Source organism: Podarcis gaigeae, assembly GCF_964106915.1.
Source record: "Podarcis gaigeae genome assembly, chromosome: 1".
Lineage (NCBI taxonomy): Eukaryota > Metazoa > Chordata > Lepidosauria > Squamata > Lacertidae > Podarcis > Podarcis gaigeae.
This window is the reverse complement of record NC_139678.1, coordinates 82338055-82352246: the sequence shown is the minus strand read 5'-3', so window position 1 is coordinate 82352246 and position 14192 is coordinate 82338055. Positions and strand designations below refer to the sequence as shown.

Below are 14192 nucleotides of genomic sequence, written 5' to 3'. Positions count from 1 at the left end.
GTGTCCAAGTAAATTTTGTTTACTGTTTAGGGCTCAACTCTTCTGTATCCTTCTTGGTGCTCTCTACCAGGCTGTAGAAGTCAGCCTGCTGGCTGAGTTGCTGGGAGGATCTTGGAAAACTCCAGCTAGGGTCTCCACCAGTTTTTTGATGGAGGAAGCATCAGTTTGAAGCTGGACTACAATGGGGAGGGGGAGAGATAGAGATATCAGTCTTCCTCTTCTATTTTCCTTCTTAAAATTCCCCCTCCTGAACAGTCAGCTGAGGCCAATCATATAGATAGGTGTATGTTTTCACCCTGGGGAAAACTGTGAGGCTGAATTAGGGGAAGGGTTAACACCCTGCACCATAGTACCAATCCAGACTCCCCCCCCACACACCTGCTTTTAAACCTTTAAAGAAAAAAGAAATTGTGTTTGAAGAAGAACTGCCCTCAGCTTCCTCTGATCGTCTGATGTACGGCTGTTCCTCACACATGCAAAGGCATTGCTTTTGTCTTCCCCAGACATGCAACTGTTCATAAGGTAAAGGTAAAGGTACCCCTGCCCGTACGGGCCAGTCTTGTCAGACTCTGGGGTTGTGCGCCCATCTCACTTAAGAGGCCAGGGGCCAGCGCTGTCCGGAGACACTTCCGGGTCACGTGGCCAGCGTGACATCGCTGCTCTGGCGAGCCAGAGCTGCACACGGAAACGCCGTTTACCTTCCCGCTGGTAAGCGGTCCCTATTTATCTACTTGCACCCGGAGGTGCTTTCGAACTGCTAGGTTGGCAGGCGCTGGGACCGAGCAGCGGGAGCGCACCCCGCCGCAGGGATTCGAACCGCCGACCTTTCGATCGGCAAGTCCTAGGCGCTGAGGCTTTAACCCACAGCGCCACCTGCGTCCCCACCTGCAACTGTTCATAGGCTGGGCCAAAAAAGACACCACTGCCAAGCCAGATGTGAAAGGACAGTGTAGGCCACAGAGTGGCAGCACTATAATGGTAGCCCTGTAAGAAGGACCTTGCTTAGATCAGAATGCCAGCTTGTGCTTCTGAAGGGCATGCCTATATTGTTTCCTCCTAATTAAAGGCAGATGCAATCAGAGACAAAGATTTGAGAAATGGGAACAATTTGGAAAGCATGAAGTAGAAGGAAAAGTGAGGATAGGGATGCCATGCTGATCATCCTTGGAATGACTTCTATAAACAGAGAAAGGAAAATAGCACAAACTTTGGGAACTATAAGCAGGCAGCTCAGTTTACAATGGAACTGCATAAGGTGGTTAGGGAGTGGTTCTGCTAGGTTAGATAATGAAACAAGTTCCCTAAAAGTAGTTGGGGGCTCCTAACTTAGGAGGTGGATGTGTCTTCCCACATATATTTTATTAATCAAATGTGTATACTGCCCTTCATCCAAAGATTACAGAGTGGCCACAACATAAAAATACAAAAGGTTCTGTGTTTGCTACAGTGCCATATGATGACTTGAGTCTGAATCATCTGTTCACAGCCATCACTGACAGCGCAAAATCACTTCCCATGGCTGCTTTCAACCAGATACTCCCATGTGAACAGTTGTGAGGGAGTACTGTGAATGTGTGGATCTGTCCTTTGCCTGCTGCCATGCCACAAGAGAGTACTGCATTAGAAGATAGGGAGAGTTTGGGGAATTTGGTTTTAAGAAACCAATTTTCTTTTAGGCAAAAGAGAGAGCTAAACAGCAAACCTCGGACAGAAGTTATTGCAATACCTAGCTGATGCCTATTTGCTAGAATATACAGCCAGCTTTATATGGTAATAGCGATGTGACTTCGAAACAGTGCAAAACAGTAGCGTTTATGACTCAACTCTAATACTTCCTGCGCCCTGCCACGCTCTTTTTATACCTTCAATTAGCATAACGGAATAGATGGGGGGGACCCTCTATATTTAAAACTCATACATAGGGATCATCCGCATTAAGTGATCTTTTGTAGAAGAACCAACCCAGCATGGTGCAGCGGATGTTTCCACTGCTTCATCGCATGAAAAGGAATCTGGTTGCCCACGATCAGTACTAAGCGGGGAATTGCAGCGAAATCCTACACCAGCGACGCTACCTTAGAAGCCAGGATCGGGAGCGAGCCGGGATTGGCTGCTGCAGAACTTCCTCGCGATTTGCAGAGGGGCTTGTGTAAGAGGTAGCAACCACCTTGCAAAACCTCTTTGAACGGGGGGGGGGGGGCGGTTAAAAGTCCTGCGATTGCTATTCTTTCATCAAAACAAAAAAAAATGATAGCAAAGGCTGGCATCCTCAGAAGGCGCCCCATTTGCTGAACTGGCAAATAGGAGACTGCTGCTTTGTGACTTTCCCGACTTTAGCGTTAATATTCCCGGGTCTCCCCTCCCATCATCGGCGCACGTGGTTGGTGCCGCAGTGTAATTTCCTTTGTCGTCGTCTTGCTGCGCGTGGGCTGGAGCGCTGTTTGCAAGAAAGAAGAAAGGCCCCGGGAAATTGCTCGCTTGTGCAACGGTAGGAGTCTCTATCCAGAATTTTTGCAATCTGGCTCTCTTATCACTTTTGTTTCGGGTCTCTCCAACGATGGGATACGCTTCGTGCTGTTTGGCTTCATCCTGCCTGCCGCTCTGGTTAACTGCTGTTGCTTTTTCCTCCTCTAGTTGGATTTTTTTGGCGCCCTTTTTTGGGGGGGAGGGGTCTATTTCTGCCGTTATTTTCGCTTCTTCGGGATAACCATCTCTCCTAATACTTTTCTTTTAAATTTCAGTATTTATATGCCGCCCATTAACAGAAAAGTTCTCTGGGCGGTTTGCAAGTACAGTAAAAGCTGCTTTTCACTTCCTCCCCACCCCACCCTGTGTAACTAACTAATTAAAAAGGTTTTTAAGAATATTGGTTTACAGGCTCGCATTCTCTTTGCTTGAAAGTGTGTACACGTAAATCAACCTCCATAGATTTTCCTGTGTTTTGCAAGAGAATTGATAACCCAATTTCTAAATGCTTAACACTTAAGCCTTTCTAGTGTCCTCCTTATGGCATTAGGATATTTTACTTTGTCAGGATTGATACTGTCAGGGGTTCAGAAGGAGAGACACAGGAGGGGGAGCAAATGGAGAGTGAGGAGGAGGAGTACGAGGGGGGCGCAGGCAGTGACAGTGGCCAGAGTTATTCCACAAGCCTCTCTAGCGAATCGGAGGACTCACAGAAGGGAGCGCCGGTGGCCAGAGCAAGGGAGATTCCAAGGGAGAAACCTCAAGAGGGAGGGGCCAGCGGGGAGTCTCTGAACAGCAGCTGGAGATCAGGGCCAGCGTCTCCACCAGAGCGCAGTGGGGAGGGGGAGTCCCAGGAGTCGGGACCAGTGTCCTCACCACCAGAGGGAGGAGAGGAGTCAGGTTTGGCAACACCCACATCAGGAAGCGGGGAAACGGTCAGAAGGAAAGTCACCGGCTGGGCGCGCGCGCCAAGTTCAAATGTACAGGAGCACGGCACAGCGGGGAGCCCGGGAAGGGAGCCAGGTCCTAAAGCCCGCCGGAGGGAGGGGCAAGACTCAGGAGGCTCCGCGTCAGAGGAGTCCAGGAAGGAGGGAACCCCAGAGGGCAGAAGGACCCAACGCAGGAAAGAGCAGCGCAAGAGGTGGAGCCAGGCTAGAATCTTAAACTGGTGTGGGTGGAGCAGTGAGTCAGAGGGGACTTAGCCGGTCTAGCGTTAAGACGTGGGCCTGCGCGCCCAGAGCTTGGAAATGGAAACTAAACTTCAATAAAGACTTTTGTATATAATATCCACTGGGCGTTGGTCCTCTGTGAGCTGGGACCTAGCGGCAGTCCTGACAGTAAGTCCCCTCTCCATTTTCACCAATTTTGCAACCTCGTGGAGTGCGGGAAAGCAGCGAGGGGTGAAGATTGGTGCTTCGCGAGCTCACGAAAAACAGGGAAATGACTACCGAAGAGAGGATAGCGAGTTTGCAAAACGCAGTGACGCAGTTGACTGCAGAAATTGCGGCTTCCAGAAAAAAAGAACAGGAAGCAGCTGCTGCCTGCCAGGATCTGCGAACCAGGTTAGAAGTGCTAAGTACACAGAGGCTACCAGCCACCAGACCAGAAGGGATTGGGCTGGGAAACAGAGGAGGGAGCCTGGTATCTCACTTCAATGGGGACCTGCAGGAGTATCCTAACTTCAGAGCAGATGTGATTTATACATTGCAGCTGCTTGACAAAGACTTTAAAAATGAGGGAGAGAAAGTGGGATTTATTATTTCGCATTTGCGGGGGGAGGCAAAATCGTGGCTGCGCAATCTATGGAGAGACAAGGATCCAGCCCTCCAAAATGCGGCTGCCTTCATTAAAGTGATGGATGCGTGTTTTTTATCTGAGATTGATGTGGATATCGCTAGGAGGGAGATTCACGGACTAAGACAAGGTAAAGCCACTGTGAGGCAATATCATGCACGTTTTTTCGGATTGGTGAATGTACTAGCCTGGGAGAAAGAATCGCCTGCCGTCAGAGACCTGTTCTGGGAGGGGTTGAGCGGAGCTGTGAAAGATGAGATCGCAAGGGGGGGAAGACCCCAAACCACCAAGGAAGTGGTGGAACGGGCACTCTCCATTGGGGTTCGGTTGGAAGGACGCCCTTGGGGCAGGGAGGAAGGGCATTTGGGACGCACGCCAGCGAAAGGACTGCCTCCCTTCCCCAAGGAGGCGGCGCGCGCTCGATCCATGCCTCCGCTGGGAGGGGGAGAGGAGCCGATGGAGATAGGTGGTGCTAAGGCTCACTCCACAGTCGGAGCCCTAACTCCGGGAGCAGTCAAGATGAAGCCTCCTAGAGGAACCAGGAAGTGCTACATCTGCGACAGTGCTCAGCATATGGCAAAAGAGTGTCCCCAGCGGTTTCACAAGCATACTGCAGCCGCAGCGACAGTAACAGACGCAATTCAGCAGAGGGAGTCGCAGCAGGAAAACTCCACTGTCTGGCTGGAGATGGCATCTCTGGGGACCAGCCAGACAAGTCAGTGAAGCAATCCCCAGGGATCTTACAGCCCACCGACCCCCTCCCACCCAAACCAGTAGTGCAGCTCACCGCATCCCTTCAGCTCCCCAATGGGCTACTGGTGGAAATTCCCATCACCGTAGACTCGGGGAGCAATGCAGATTTTATAGACATGCAGTTCCTCCAGCAACATGGCATAGCCCTTCTGCCAGCGGCGGTACCTCTGAAAGTCGTCACAGTGGACGGCAGGGAGCTACTGGGAGGGCAAGTGCTACAGCAGACGCCGCCAATGGTGATGCGCATTGGAAACCACCGTGAGGTCATCAGCTTCAACGTCACCCGCCTGTCAGACACGCCCATAGTGTTGGGAATGAGTTGGCTGGATAGGCACAGCCCGGCATTAGCTTGGTACCAGCGGCAACTGACCTTCGGCTCCTCTTACTGCGCAGAACACTGCATCCTGGCGGACTTGGAAGATGAGGGGCACGAGGATGGACCACAGCTGAACTTGGGCATGTTGCAAGCGGTGCCTAACAAATACAAGGAGTTTTTGGAGGTCTTCTGCGAGAAAGAGGCGGATAAGCTGCCACCCCACAGACCCTACGACTGCAAGATCGACCTCCTGCCCGGGGCGACGCTCCCGACGGGGAAACTGTACTCCATGTCTGAGGATGAATTGCAAGAGCTCAGGGAGTTCATAGATCACAACCTGAAGCGGGGATTCATCCGGGAGTCCAAGGCGGCAGGAGGCAGTCCCGTGTTCTTTGTAAAGAAGCGGGACACGCCCCAAAAGAGGCTGGTCGTTGATTTCCGCTTCTTGAACCTCAAGACCAAGCCCTCAGCATTCCCTATGCCCAAGATCGATGACCTGCTGGCGACGGTGAGGAAGGGTCGCATCTTTACCAAGTTGGATCTGCGCGGAGCGTACAATCTCATTCGCGTACGGGAAGGCGACGAGTGGAAAACAACCATGTTTACGCCGCTGGGCACTTATGAATACAGAGTTATGCCTTTTGGATTAAAAAATGGTTCCCACTGCTTTCAAGCCTTCATGCATCATGTCTTGGCGGGTCTCCTCTACAAGAAGTGCGTCTGCTTCCTGGATGACATCCTAATCTTCTCGGAATCGCCGGAGGCTCACGAGAGAGATGTTAGGGAAGTTCTGCAGAGGCTGCGGGAGCACAGGCTGTACGCCAAGCTGGAGAAGTGCCAGTTCGACAAGACGGAGGTGGATTTCTTGGGCTACAAACTGTCCGACAAGGGACTGGCTATGGACGGTGCCAAGGTACGTGCAGTACTGGATTGGAAGAGCCCACGCAATAGGAAGGAAGTACAGAGGTTTGTCGGTTTTGCCAACTTTTATCGCAAGTTCATCAAGGGTTTCGCCATGCAGACAGCGGCCATCACCGACACCCTCAGTTCCAAGAAGAAGAGGTTCGTCTGGACGGAGCAGGCAGAGCAGTCCTTTCAGAAGCTCAAGCAGCTCTTCGCTTCCGAAGAGAACCTACTGCACGTAAATCCCAGCAGGCCCATGAGAGTGGAGACGGACGCCTCAGACAGGGCCGTGGGAGCCGTTCTGTTGCAGCAAGACCACCAGGGGGACTGGAGGCCGTGCGCTTTCTACTCCAGAAAACTCAGCAAAGCGGAGCAGAACTACACCATTTGGGACAGGGAGTTGCTGGCCATACATGCAGCCTTCAAGGCGTGGCGGCACTTCCTCGTCGGAGCCAAGCACACGGTGCAGGTCCGCACAGACCATAAGAACTTGGAGTACTGGCGCACGGCGAGGTTCCTGAACCAGCGACACATCCGCTGGGCGGAGTTCTTTGCAGATTTCGACTTCAGAATTGAGTACATCCCAGGAAACAGCAACGTCTTGGCGGACGCGCTGTCCAGAAAACCGCAGTATCTGGAGGCAGAGGCACCGGCGGCGGCCAAGCACATTTTCACACCACAGGCGTGGGCATGCGCGTCAGCCACGGTGGACCTGGACGCGGTGCGCCGCGCGCTGCGAACAGACTCGTTCGCCCGAGCCAAGATGGAGGAGGTGTGCAGTGGCAAGGCGAGGGGCGACGAATTCCAAGTGCGAGACGGCCTGCTCCTACGCAAGGGAGTCCTCTACGTACCAGGAGACAGCCTCCGCGCGAAGGTCCTGCAACAGCTGCACGACGCGCCCAGCGCGGGGCACTTCGGCAAGGAGAAGACGGTGGACTTAGTAGCCAGAGACTTTTGGTGGCCTAAGATGCGGGGGGATGTCGCGGACTATGTCAATAGGTGCGACACCTGCCAAAGGGCTAAGCCTGTGCACCAGCCGCCGGCGGGCCTGTTGGAACCGCTACAGACACCGTTCGTACCGTGGGAGAGGGTAGCCCTGGACTTTGTCACAGATCTACCCAGCTCAAGGGGCAAGACGGCAGTGCTCGTGGTAGTGGACCTGTTCACCAAGATGGCCCACTTCATTCCGTGCGCGAAGGTGGCCACGGCCGAGCAGACCGCTAAGATGTTCATAGACCACGTGTTCAAGGTGCACGGCCTACCACGGTCTATTTTGTCCGACCGGGGGCGCCAGTTCATCTCCAACTTCTGGCAAAAGCTGATGGGATTCCTGAACGTCAAGGTCAGCCTGGCGTCGGCGAGACACCCGCAAACTAACGGGCAGGCGGAAAGGGTCAACGCCATCATGCAGCAGTACCTGAGATGCTACGCGAACCAGCAGCCATCGACCTGGGTGGACTATCTACCGTTGGCCGAGTTTGCCTACAACAACACGAAGCACGGGTCCACGGGGGTGACCCCATTTTTTGCCAACTACGGGAGGCATCCCAGAACCTTCCCGGGTCTGGACACAGTGCGGGAGGGGGAGCCACAGGGAGCAGAGGAAGTGGCAGCGGAGTTGCAGGAGATCCACGAGCAGCTCAGGAGGCAGTTAGAGTTGGCAAAACAGGCTTACAAAGTGCAGGCAGATCGACACAGGAGGGTTGGGGAGGACATCCAGGTGGGAGACTGGGTCTGGTTGGCAGCACAAGCAGTTCCAGCCAGATCGTTAGCCAAGAAGAAACTAGGGCACAAGCAGCTAGGGCCTTACCAAGTAGAGGCGCAGATCAACCCAGTGGCCTTCCGGTTGACACTCCCGGAGGGTTCCAGAATGCACCCGGTCTTTCATAGATCAGTGCTCACGCCCTACAGAGAGCCCCACAGGTTTCAAGCACCGGGGAAGGCGCCAGACCCGCTCAGAGAAGCGCCCAAAAAGGGGGGGTCGCCGAAAGGGGAGCCACTTAATGAAGCCACTGAGATTTTAGACTCAAGGTGGGGGGAGGACGGGATTGAATATCTTCTCGCCACGGAGGACACCCCGGCCAGCGCCAACAGGTGGGTGCCGGATTACGCAGTGGAAGAGCAGTTGCTCAAGGAAGAATTCCACACACTTTTCCCGCACAAGCCTATGCCGGCGGGCTTTTTCGAGGATTGTTTGTTCACACCCACACTCTCGGCCAGCACTTTCCGGGGTTTCTCGTCAGCTGAGGACTCGGCTCCGGGAGGCAGCTCTCCGGAGGGATCACTTTCAGGTTTTGGCACGGGGGGATCTTATTGGTGGGAGGACCAACCCGAGGTGGGCTGGCGCAGAGACATGCCGAAGGGGCCCTGGGAGGTGGACCCCCATCAAACAACAGGGGGAGGAGGGCTCTTGGGTGATTTGGGGTCGAGCGCAGATTTCGAGCACACCGCGCAGGAGATGGAAGCGGAGGAGGTCGTCGTCGACGAGCCCATGGGGGACTTCCCGGACTTATCTCGATGGTTGCAAGCCTCAGGGGACGAGCTGTATCCTGGACTCACCCCTACAACAATGGAGCACCCGGAACCCGCACCGGAAGAGGGGGAGGGGGGAAGGGGGGGCTTCGAGGGGGGGATGGATGTCAGGGGTTCAGAAGGAGAGACACAGGAGGGGGAGCAAATGGAGAGTGAGGAGGAGGAGTACGAGGGGGGCGCAGGCAGTGACAGTGGCCAGAGTTATTCCACAAGCCTCTCTAGCGAATCGGAGGACTCACAGAAGGGAGCGCCGGTGGCCAGAGCAAGGGAGATTCCAAGGGAGAAACCTCAAGAGGGAGGGGCCAGCGGGGAGTCTCTGAACAGCAGCTGGAGATCAGGGCCAGCGTCTCCACCAGAGCGCAGTGGGGAGGGGGAGTCCCAGGAGTCGGGACCAGTGTCCTCACCACCAGAGGGAGGAGAGGAGTCAGGTTTGGCAACACCCACATCAGGAAGCGGGGAAACGGTCAGAAGGAAAGTCACCGGCTGGGCGCGCGCGCCAAGTTCAAATGTACAGGAGCGCGGCACAGCGGGGAGCCCGGGAAGGGAGCCAGGTCCTAAAGCCCGCCGGAGGGAGGGGCAAGACTCAGGAGGCTCCGCGTCAGAGGAGTCCAGGAAGGAGGGAACCCCAGAGGGCAGAAGGACCCAACGCAGGAAAGAGCAGCGCAAGAGGTGGAGCCAGGCTAGAATCTTAAACTGGTGTGGGTGGAGCAGTGAGTCAGAGGGGACTTAGCCGGTCTAGCGTTAAGACGTGGGCCTGCGCGCCCAGAGCTTGGAAATGGAAACTAAACTTCAATAAAGACTTTTGTATATAATATCCACTGGGCGTTGGTCCTCTGTGAGCTGGGACCTAGCGGCAGTCCTGACAGATACTATAATGTTCTTTGCAGAAAGGCTCAGTTTGCTTGCTTGCTTACTTGCATGCATGCAGTATTTTGCATGCAGAAGATCTATCCTTCCCTTTGGATAATACTGAGCTAGATGCATCATAATCTGATTTGGTATAAGGCAGCAAAAGCAAACCAAAGGAGTTGCATCTTCTTGGCTGTTCCTCTTAGGAAGGCCAGCCACATGCATTGAGATGTGCAGGCGAGTGGGGCATTATTTTTCCTACCCTCCTGTGTTTTCTTTTGTAGTAGAATGGCCCCCAAAGGGAGGAAGAGGAAGGCAGAGGCACCTCAGGCCAAGACTGCAACATCTGAAGGAGTGGAGATGAATGTTGCTGAGGAATCGCCCAAGAAACCGAAGAAGGATGAAGAATTGGGCTTTCGTGTGATCATTGAGCATTGGTGTGTACCTGCCCATTACTTGCATCATCTGACTAAGGATGGTACCCTCATGGGTTGTTTCATGCATTTTGCTTTCTAGAAGGGATTCCTGGGTAGAGCTGGCTGCTGCCTGGGAGAAGAAATCTTGGGGTTGCACCCAGCACAATCCTAAAGTGAGCCAGTGTTGAATTTGCTCTGATAGTGGGTCCTTTTGCACAAGAAGTACCATAAGTGAACGACTTGCACCTGCAGGTACAGTTCCTAAGGACAGAAATAGTAATGGTAGTTTTGTGACATTTCATTCATGAGAGGCAGTTCCACCAGCAGACCTGTTGCCCAGCATTGAAAGAGAGAGTGAAAACTGCTAGCACACTGATGGTATTGGATGCGACCCTTAAGTATATTAATTATTTTAGTTTTAATTGATTAAATCTACATACATTTGCATCTGAGGGGAGAAATGGTTCCAAAAGAAAGAGCACACCTTTTTTGCTTTTGTTTTAAATAATGTATGTGTAGAAGTATTATTTCCTCCTTTTTCTTCATCTGGGAGGAAATAACTCTCTTTAGGTGTTGTTTGCCATCTGTGGCTGATTACTTATTTCTTTATAAGTAATTATTATATCACCCTTGAATCCAATTCCCTGGATGGTTTTTTAAAAAAGAGTAAAACCATTCAAATGTTCATACAAAAATAAACGCCCTAAAATTATAAATGTGGTATGACTAAAATTGCATCTACAGATGCAAGTGACAATGCAGTAGGCACCAAGCAAACTGGTATCAGAACTAGTATTAAAAGTTTAATTGATCAGCAGATTTAATCACAGGAGGTTTTAAATATACACACACACACACACACACACACACACACACACACACACCAAATTTATAATTATTTTTTAACTGAGTATTGCCACAGCTCTAGTAAGAACACATTTTTTGAAAAGGAAATCTCATCCCTAAATACTGCATCTCTCCTATGAAGTAGAAAATGGAATGGGAAGTTTGGGCTGAACTCTCTGAACACTGGTGGGGTTGTGCTTTCTTCCACGTAGTCAAACCATTCATTGCTTTGGGCCTGTATGGGTTCAACAGAGACTTTCAAATCACAGTTCAGGTGGTTCTCTGAAAGCTTTTCTTCATTCCACAGTAAAAGCTGACGAGTCTATGGGCGCAGTGCCGATGCAGTCAGCGAGGCACTGCACCAGACCTTTCCTGACATCGTGGTGATGGTGAACCCTGAGAAACCGCGCAGGAATAGCTTTGAGGTTGCTTTGTGGAAAGAAGATGGCACCAGTAAGTGCTTTCAAGGGAGGCTTTTCAGTGAGAGACAGTAGGGACCTTCCTGGAGTTGCCGTATCTATTTGGGGTTAGTGATACCCTAAATATAGCTTCGTAGAGAAACCTTCGGCAGTGAGTTCTTGGTGTAGTTTTCATCTGTCTAGAATATGTGTGACCGGATGTTCACAAATCCACTCACCAAGCCATAAGGGTGCCCAAGTACAAAAAGCAATTAGGCTGCCTTGTGCTCTTCTCCGTATCCCACTGCAAATCAGAAAACACTCTGTATCTCTCCCCAGCTGTGGTTTGTGCCATAGAATTTGGGGGTGGGGGATGGCTGTGTGACCATAAATAGTAGCTGTGGTTCCCTGTATGTACGCATCAGAATGTACATAACTAGAAATTTGAGGCTGAAACATCAGCAGCTGAACATCTTATTGCTGGGATCCTTAGTGTGACATCTGAGGGCACCACTTAGCACCAACCAAAATCCTCTGCTTCTCCCAATTTTTAATTAGTTTTAAATATGAGGGTTGAGTGTTTTTTGTTAGGATGGGTTGCCTGTTTCGGGAGTGGGGTGAGGCGGTCAGATGTTTTATCTGTAGTCTTTGTCTGCTTCGGAATGTGTCTGATAATGTTGTAACTGTTTGGTGGCAGGATCTAATAATTGCCAGACCCCCCACCCCAGGTGAAATGGTTATTTTCTGGTGCCTGTGACAGTTTATTAGATTTGATGGATTCAGTAAATACTCCTCCAACCTTCAACAGTGACACAGTACAGAGAGTGGGTGTGCTGGCATAAAAAGGAAACCAGATGTGGACAATCCATGCCCACCAGATGTTGCTGGGCTAAAATCCCATAATCCCAGACCATGGGCCAGAGTGGCTGAAGTCTTAACAACATCTGGAAGGCCACAGCTCCCCACCCCTGACTTACCTACTTCCAGGTCATTCTCTCTAGCGTATCAAAAAGCTGGGCTAGCTGAGGTTTCAACCAGATACCATAGCCATATTCTGAGGTTCCCCTTCCAGTTCTGTTGTGCTTTCTACCTTATTTATCCCTTACTCCCCTTTGCTGCTGCAAGTCCAAGAAGCTAGTTGCTGCTGGAAGATGAGTGGGCAGGCAGTGCCAAGAGAGGTGGCTTGCACAACTTCCAGCACCATTAGCTGCTCCAGTTATCACCTGGAGCCTTGCTCACAGGGTTTCTCTGAACTGGAGCAGGACACTGGGCTGAATGTTTGGCAAGACCTACATAGCAGCTCTTTGATCAAGCTTTAGCCCAGTCATCCCATCTTTAGATTCGGTTTCTCTTTCCACCACTCCACACACAAGCTCAGCTGTAGAACTGGCTCAACGTGTGAGATCTTGGGCAACTGGAGATGTAACTTACTCAGCTACTGCTATGTCGAGTTATTTGTGAGAGCAACCAATAGTTTAATGAATGCACACAACCCTACCTACAAGCCAGCAGAGGGACATGGCGTCTTGGCTGCGTGCTTGTGGCTGACTGGAAGTAACACAATACAAATGCTGCTGGCGAGTTGTCTTCTGTCTTTATTGATTTTGTCTTTATTGGGTTTTTTAGAGGTGGAGTTATGGAGCGGCCTCAAGAAAGGGCCACCACGGAAGCTCAAGTTTCCCGAACCAAACAAGGTGGTTGAAATGCTGAAGGGCAACCTAGAATAAAGCAAACAACTGGGCAGGATTACCAATGGTAGGTTTGTACAATGTAGCAGCTGTATTCTCCGAGATCTGCTGGACGTCAGTGCCTTATTGGGCTGGCCTCACCACCACCCCAATTCCTATGTAGTTTTAAATGATTACTGCCTGGCTGGAGCAAGAAATAGGACTAAAAGCTAGTCATTCTTTTGTGGTCTCTCTGTTGTTGTGTCCCCCCTATCCCCCCACTGGGTAGAGGATGAATTGGGAAGAAAGGCAAATTAACTGCTCCCATCATTAAGTCACATACTTTGAGGACTGCTCATCCATCCATCCATCTGTCTTGTACACTATCACCTACAGCACAGGTTGGCAGTATGCAGCCACTAGCCTAATTATATGGATTCAGCTCTGGGAATCTTGGATCATAGCTGTGCTATCCATCTGTGCTGGCATCTCCTGAGAAAGGGGAGGGGTTGAAATCAAGAGCATACCCCCCCCCCCCGCAGCTACTCAGCATAGTATATGAATGGTGCATTAGCTTGCTTTCTACTGAGCAAGATCTGTGGCTAATGGCTGTCCTTGCATCTAGCACAGCCGATGAACACTTCGTCCTGTGTGAGAGGTGGAGCATCCATGATGGGATATGATTAAGTGGGGTAAATAATGAAACTCCAGTCGCATCTCTGAAGCTGCTGCCCCTCCTCCACGAAAGGAAGAACGTACCAGCTGCTTGTTTCCTGATCCCTTTACCGTTTTGCTTTGTTAGTCATTTGGGGATGGGCAAATAATAGTTTTTCAATAAAGCTTTAACTGTTGTCATGCCTTATACTTTCTTAATTCTGTTCAGTTAGGACAGCATCTGGCTAGACAAACGTTAGTGCAGCATGTGCTACAGCTTCACTAAGGCCCCATCTACACTTCCACTTGTCCTGCTGTTTCCCCTGGAAAAAACCTGTCATCAATTGAGTTTTCTGCAGATTGATGTTTATTCCAATTTGGCACTAAACAGGTTTTCCTGGGGGGAAAGCGGTGGAGCAAACAGAACCGTGTTTAGAAAGTATGGGGTAAGCAATAAATGTGGACAAGCCCCTAAATAAAAGTGGTTCTTCTGGATGCTGTGCAGTTGCCCTTCAGTAGTGAAGCCCTTATCTTTCCTTAAGCAGCATAAAAAACAGTGTGGCATGTCTTATGTGTTGGAAGCTAGAAGGACTTGCCA

General features: G+C 51.2%; 1 protein-coding gene across 1 annotated transcript; it reads left to right on the top strand.

Moving 5' to 3' along the window:
* Positions 1 to 2385: 2385 nt before the first annotated feature.
* On the top strand, positions 2386 to 13791 carry SELENOH (selenoprotein H). The gene is made up of 5 exons (XM_083700967.1): positions 2386 to 2492; positions 9898 to 10050; positions 11183 to 11328; positions 12900 to 13028; positions 13566 to 13791. Exons 2-4 carry the CDS (start codon positions 9902 to 9904, stop codon positions 12998 to 13000), a joined length of 396 nt encoding a protein of 131 aa, XP_083557093.1. The 5' UTR covers positions 2386 to 2492; positions 9898 to 9901; the 3' UTR covers positions 13001 to 13028; positions 13566 to 13791.
* The last annotated feature ends 401 nt before the right edge of the window (positions 13792 to 14192 follow it).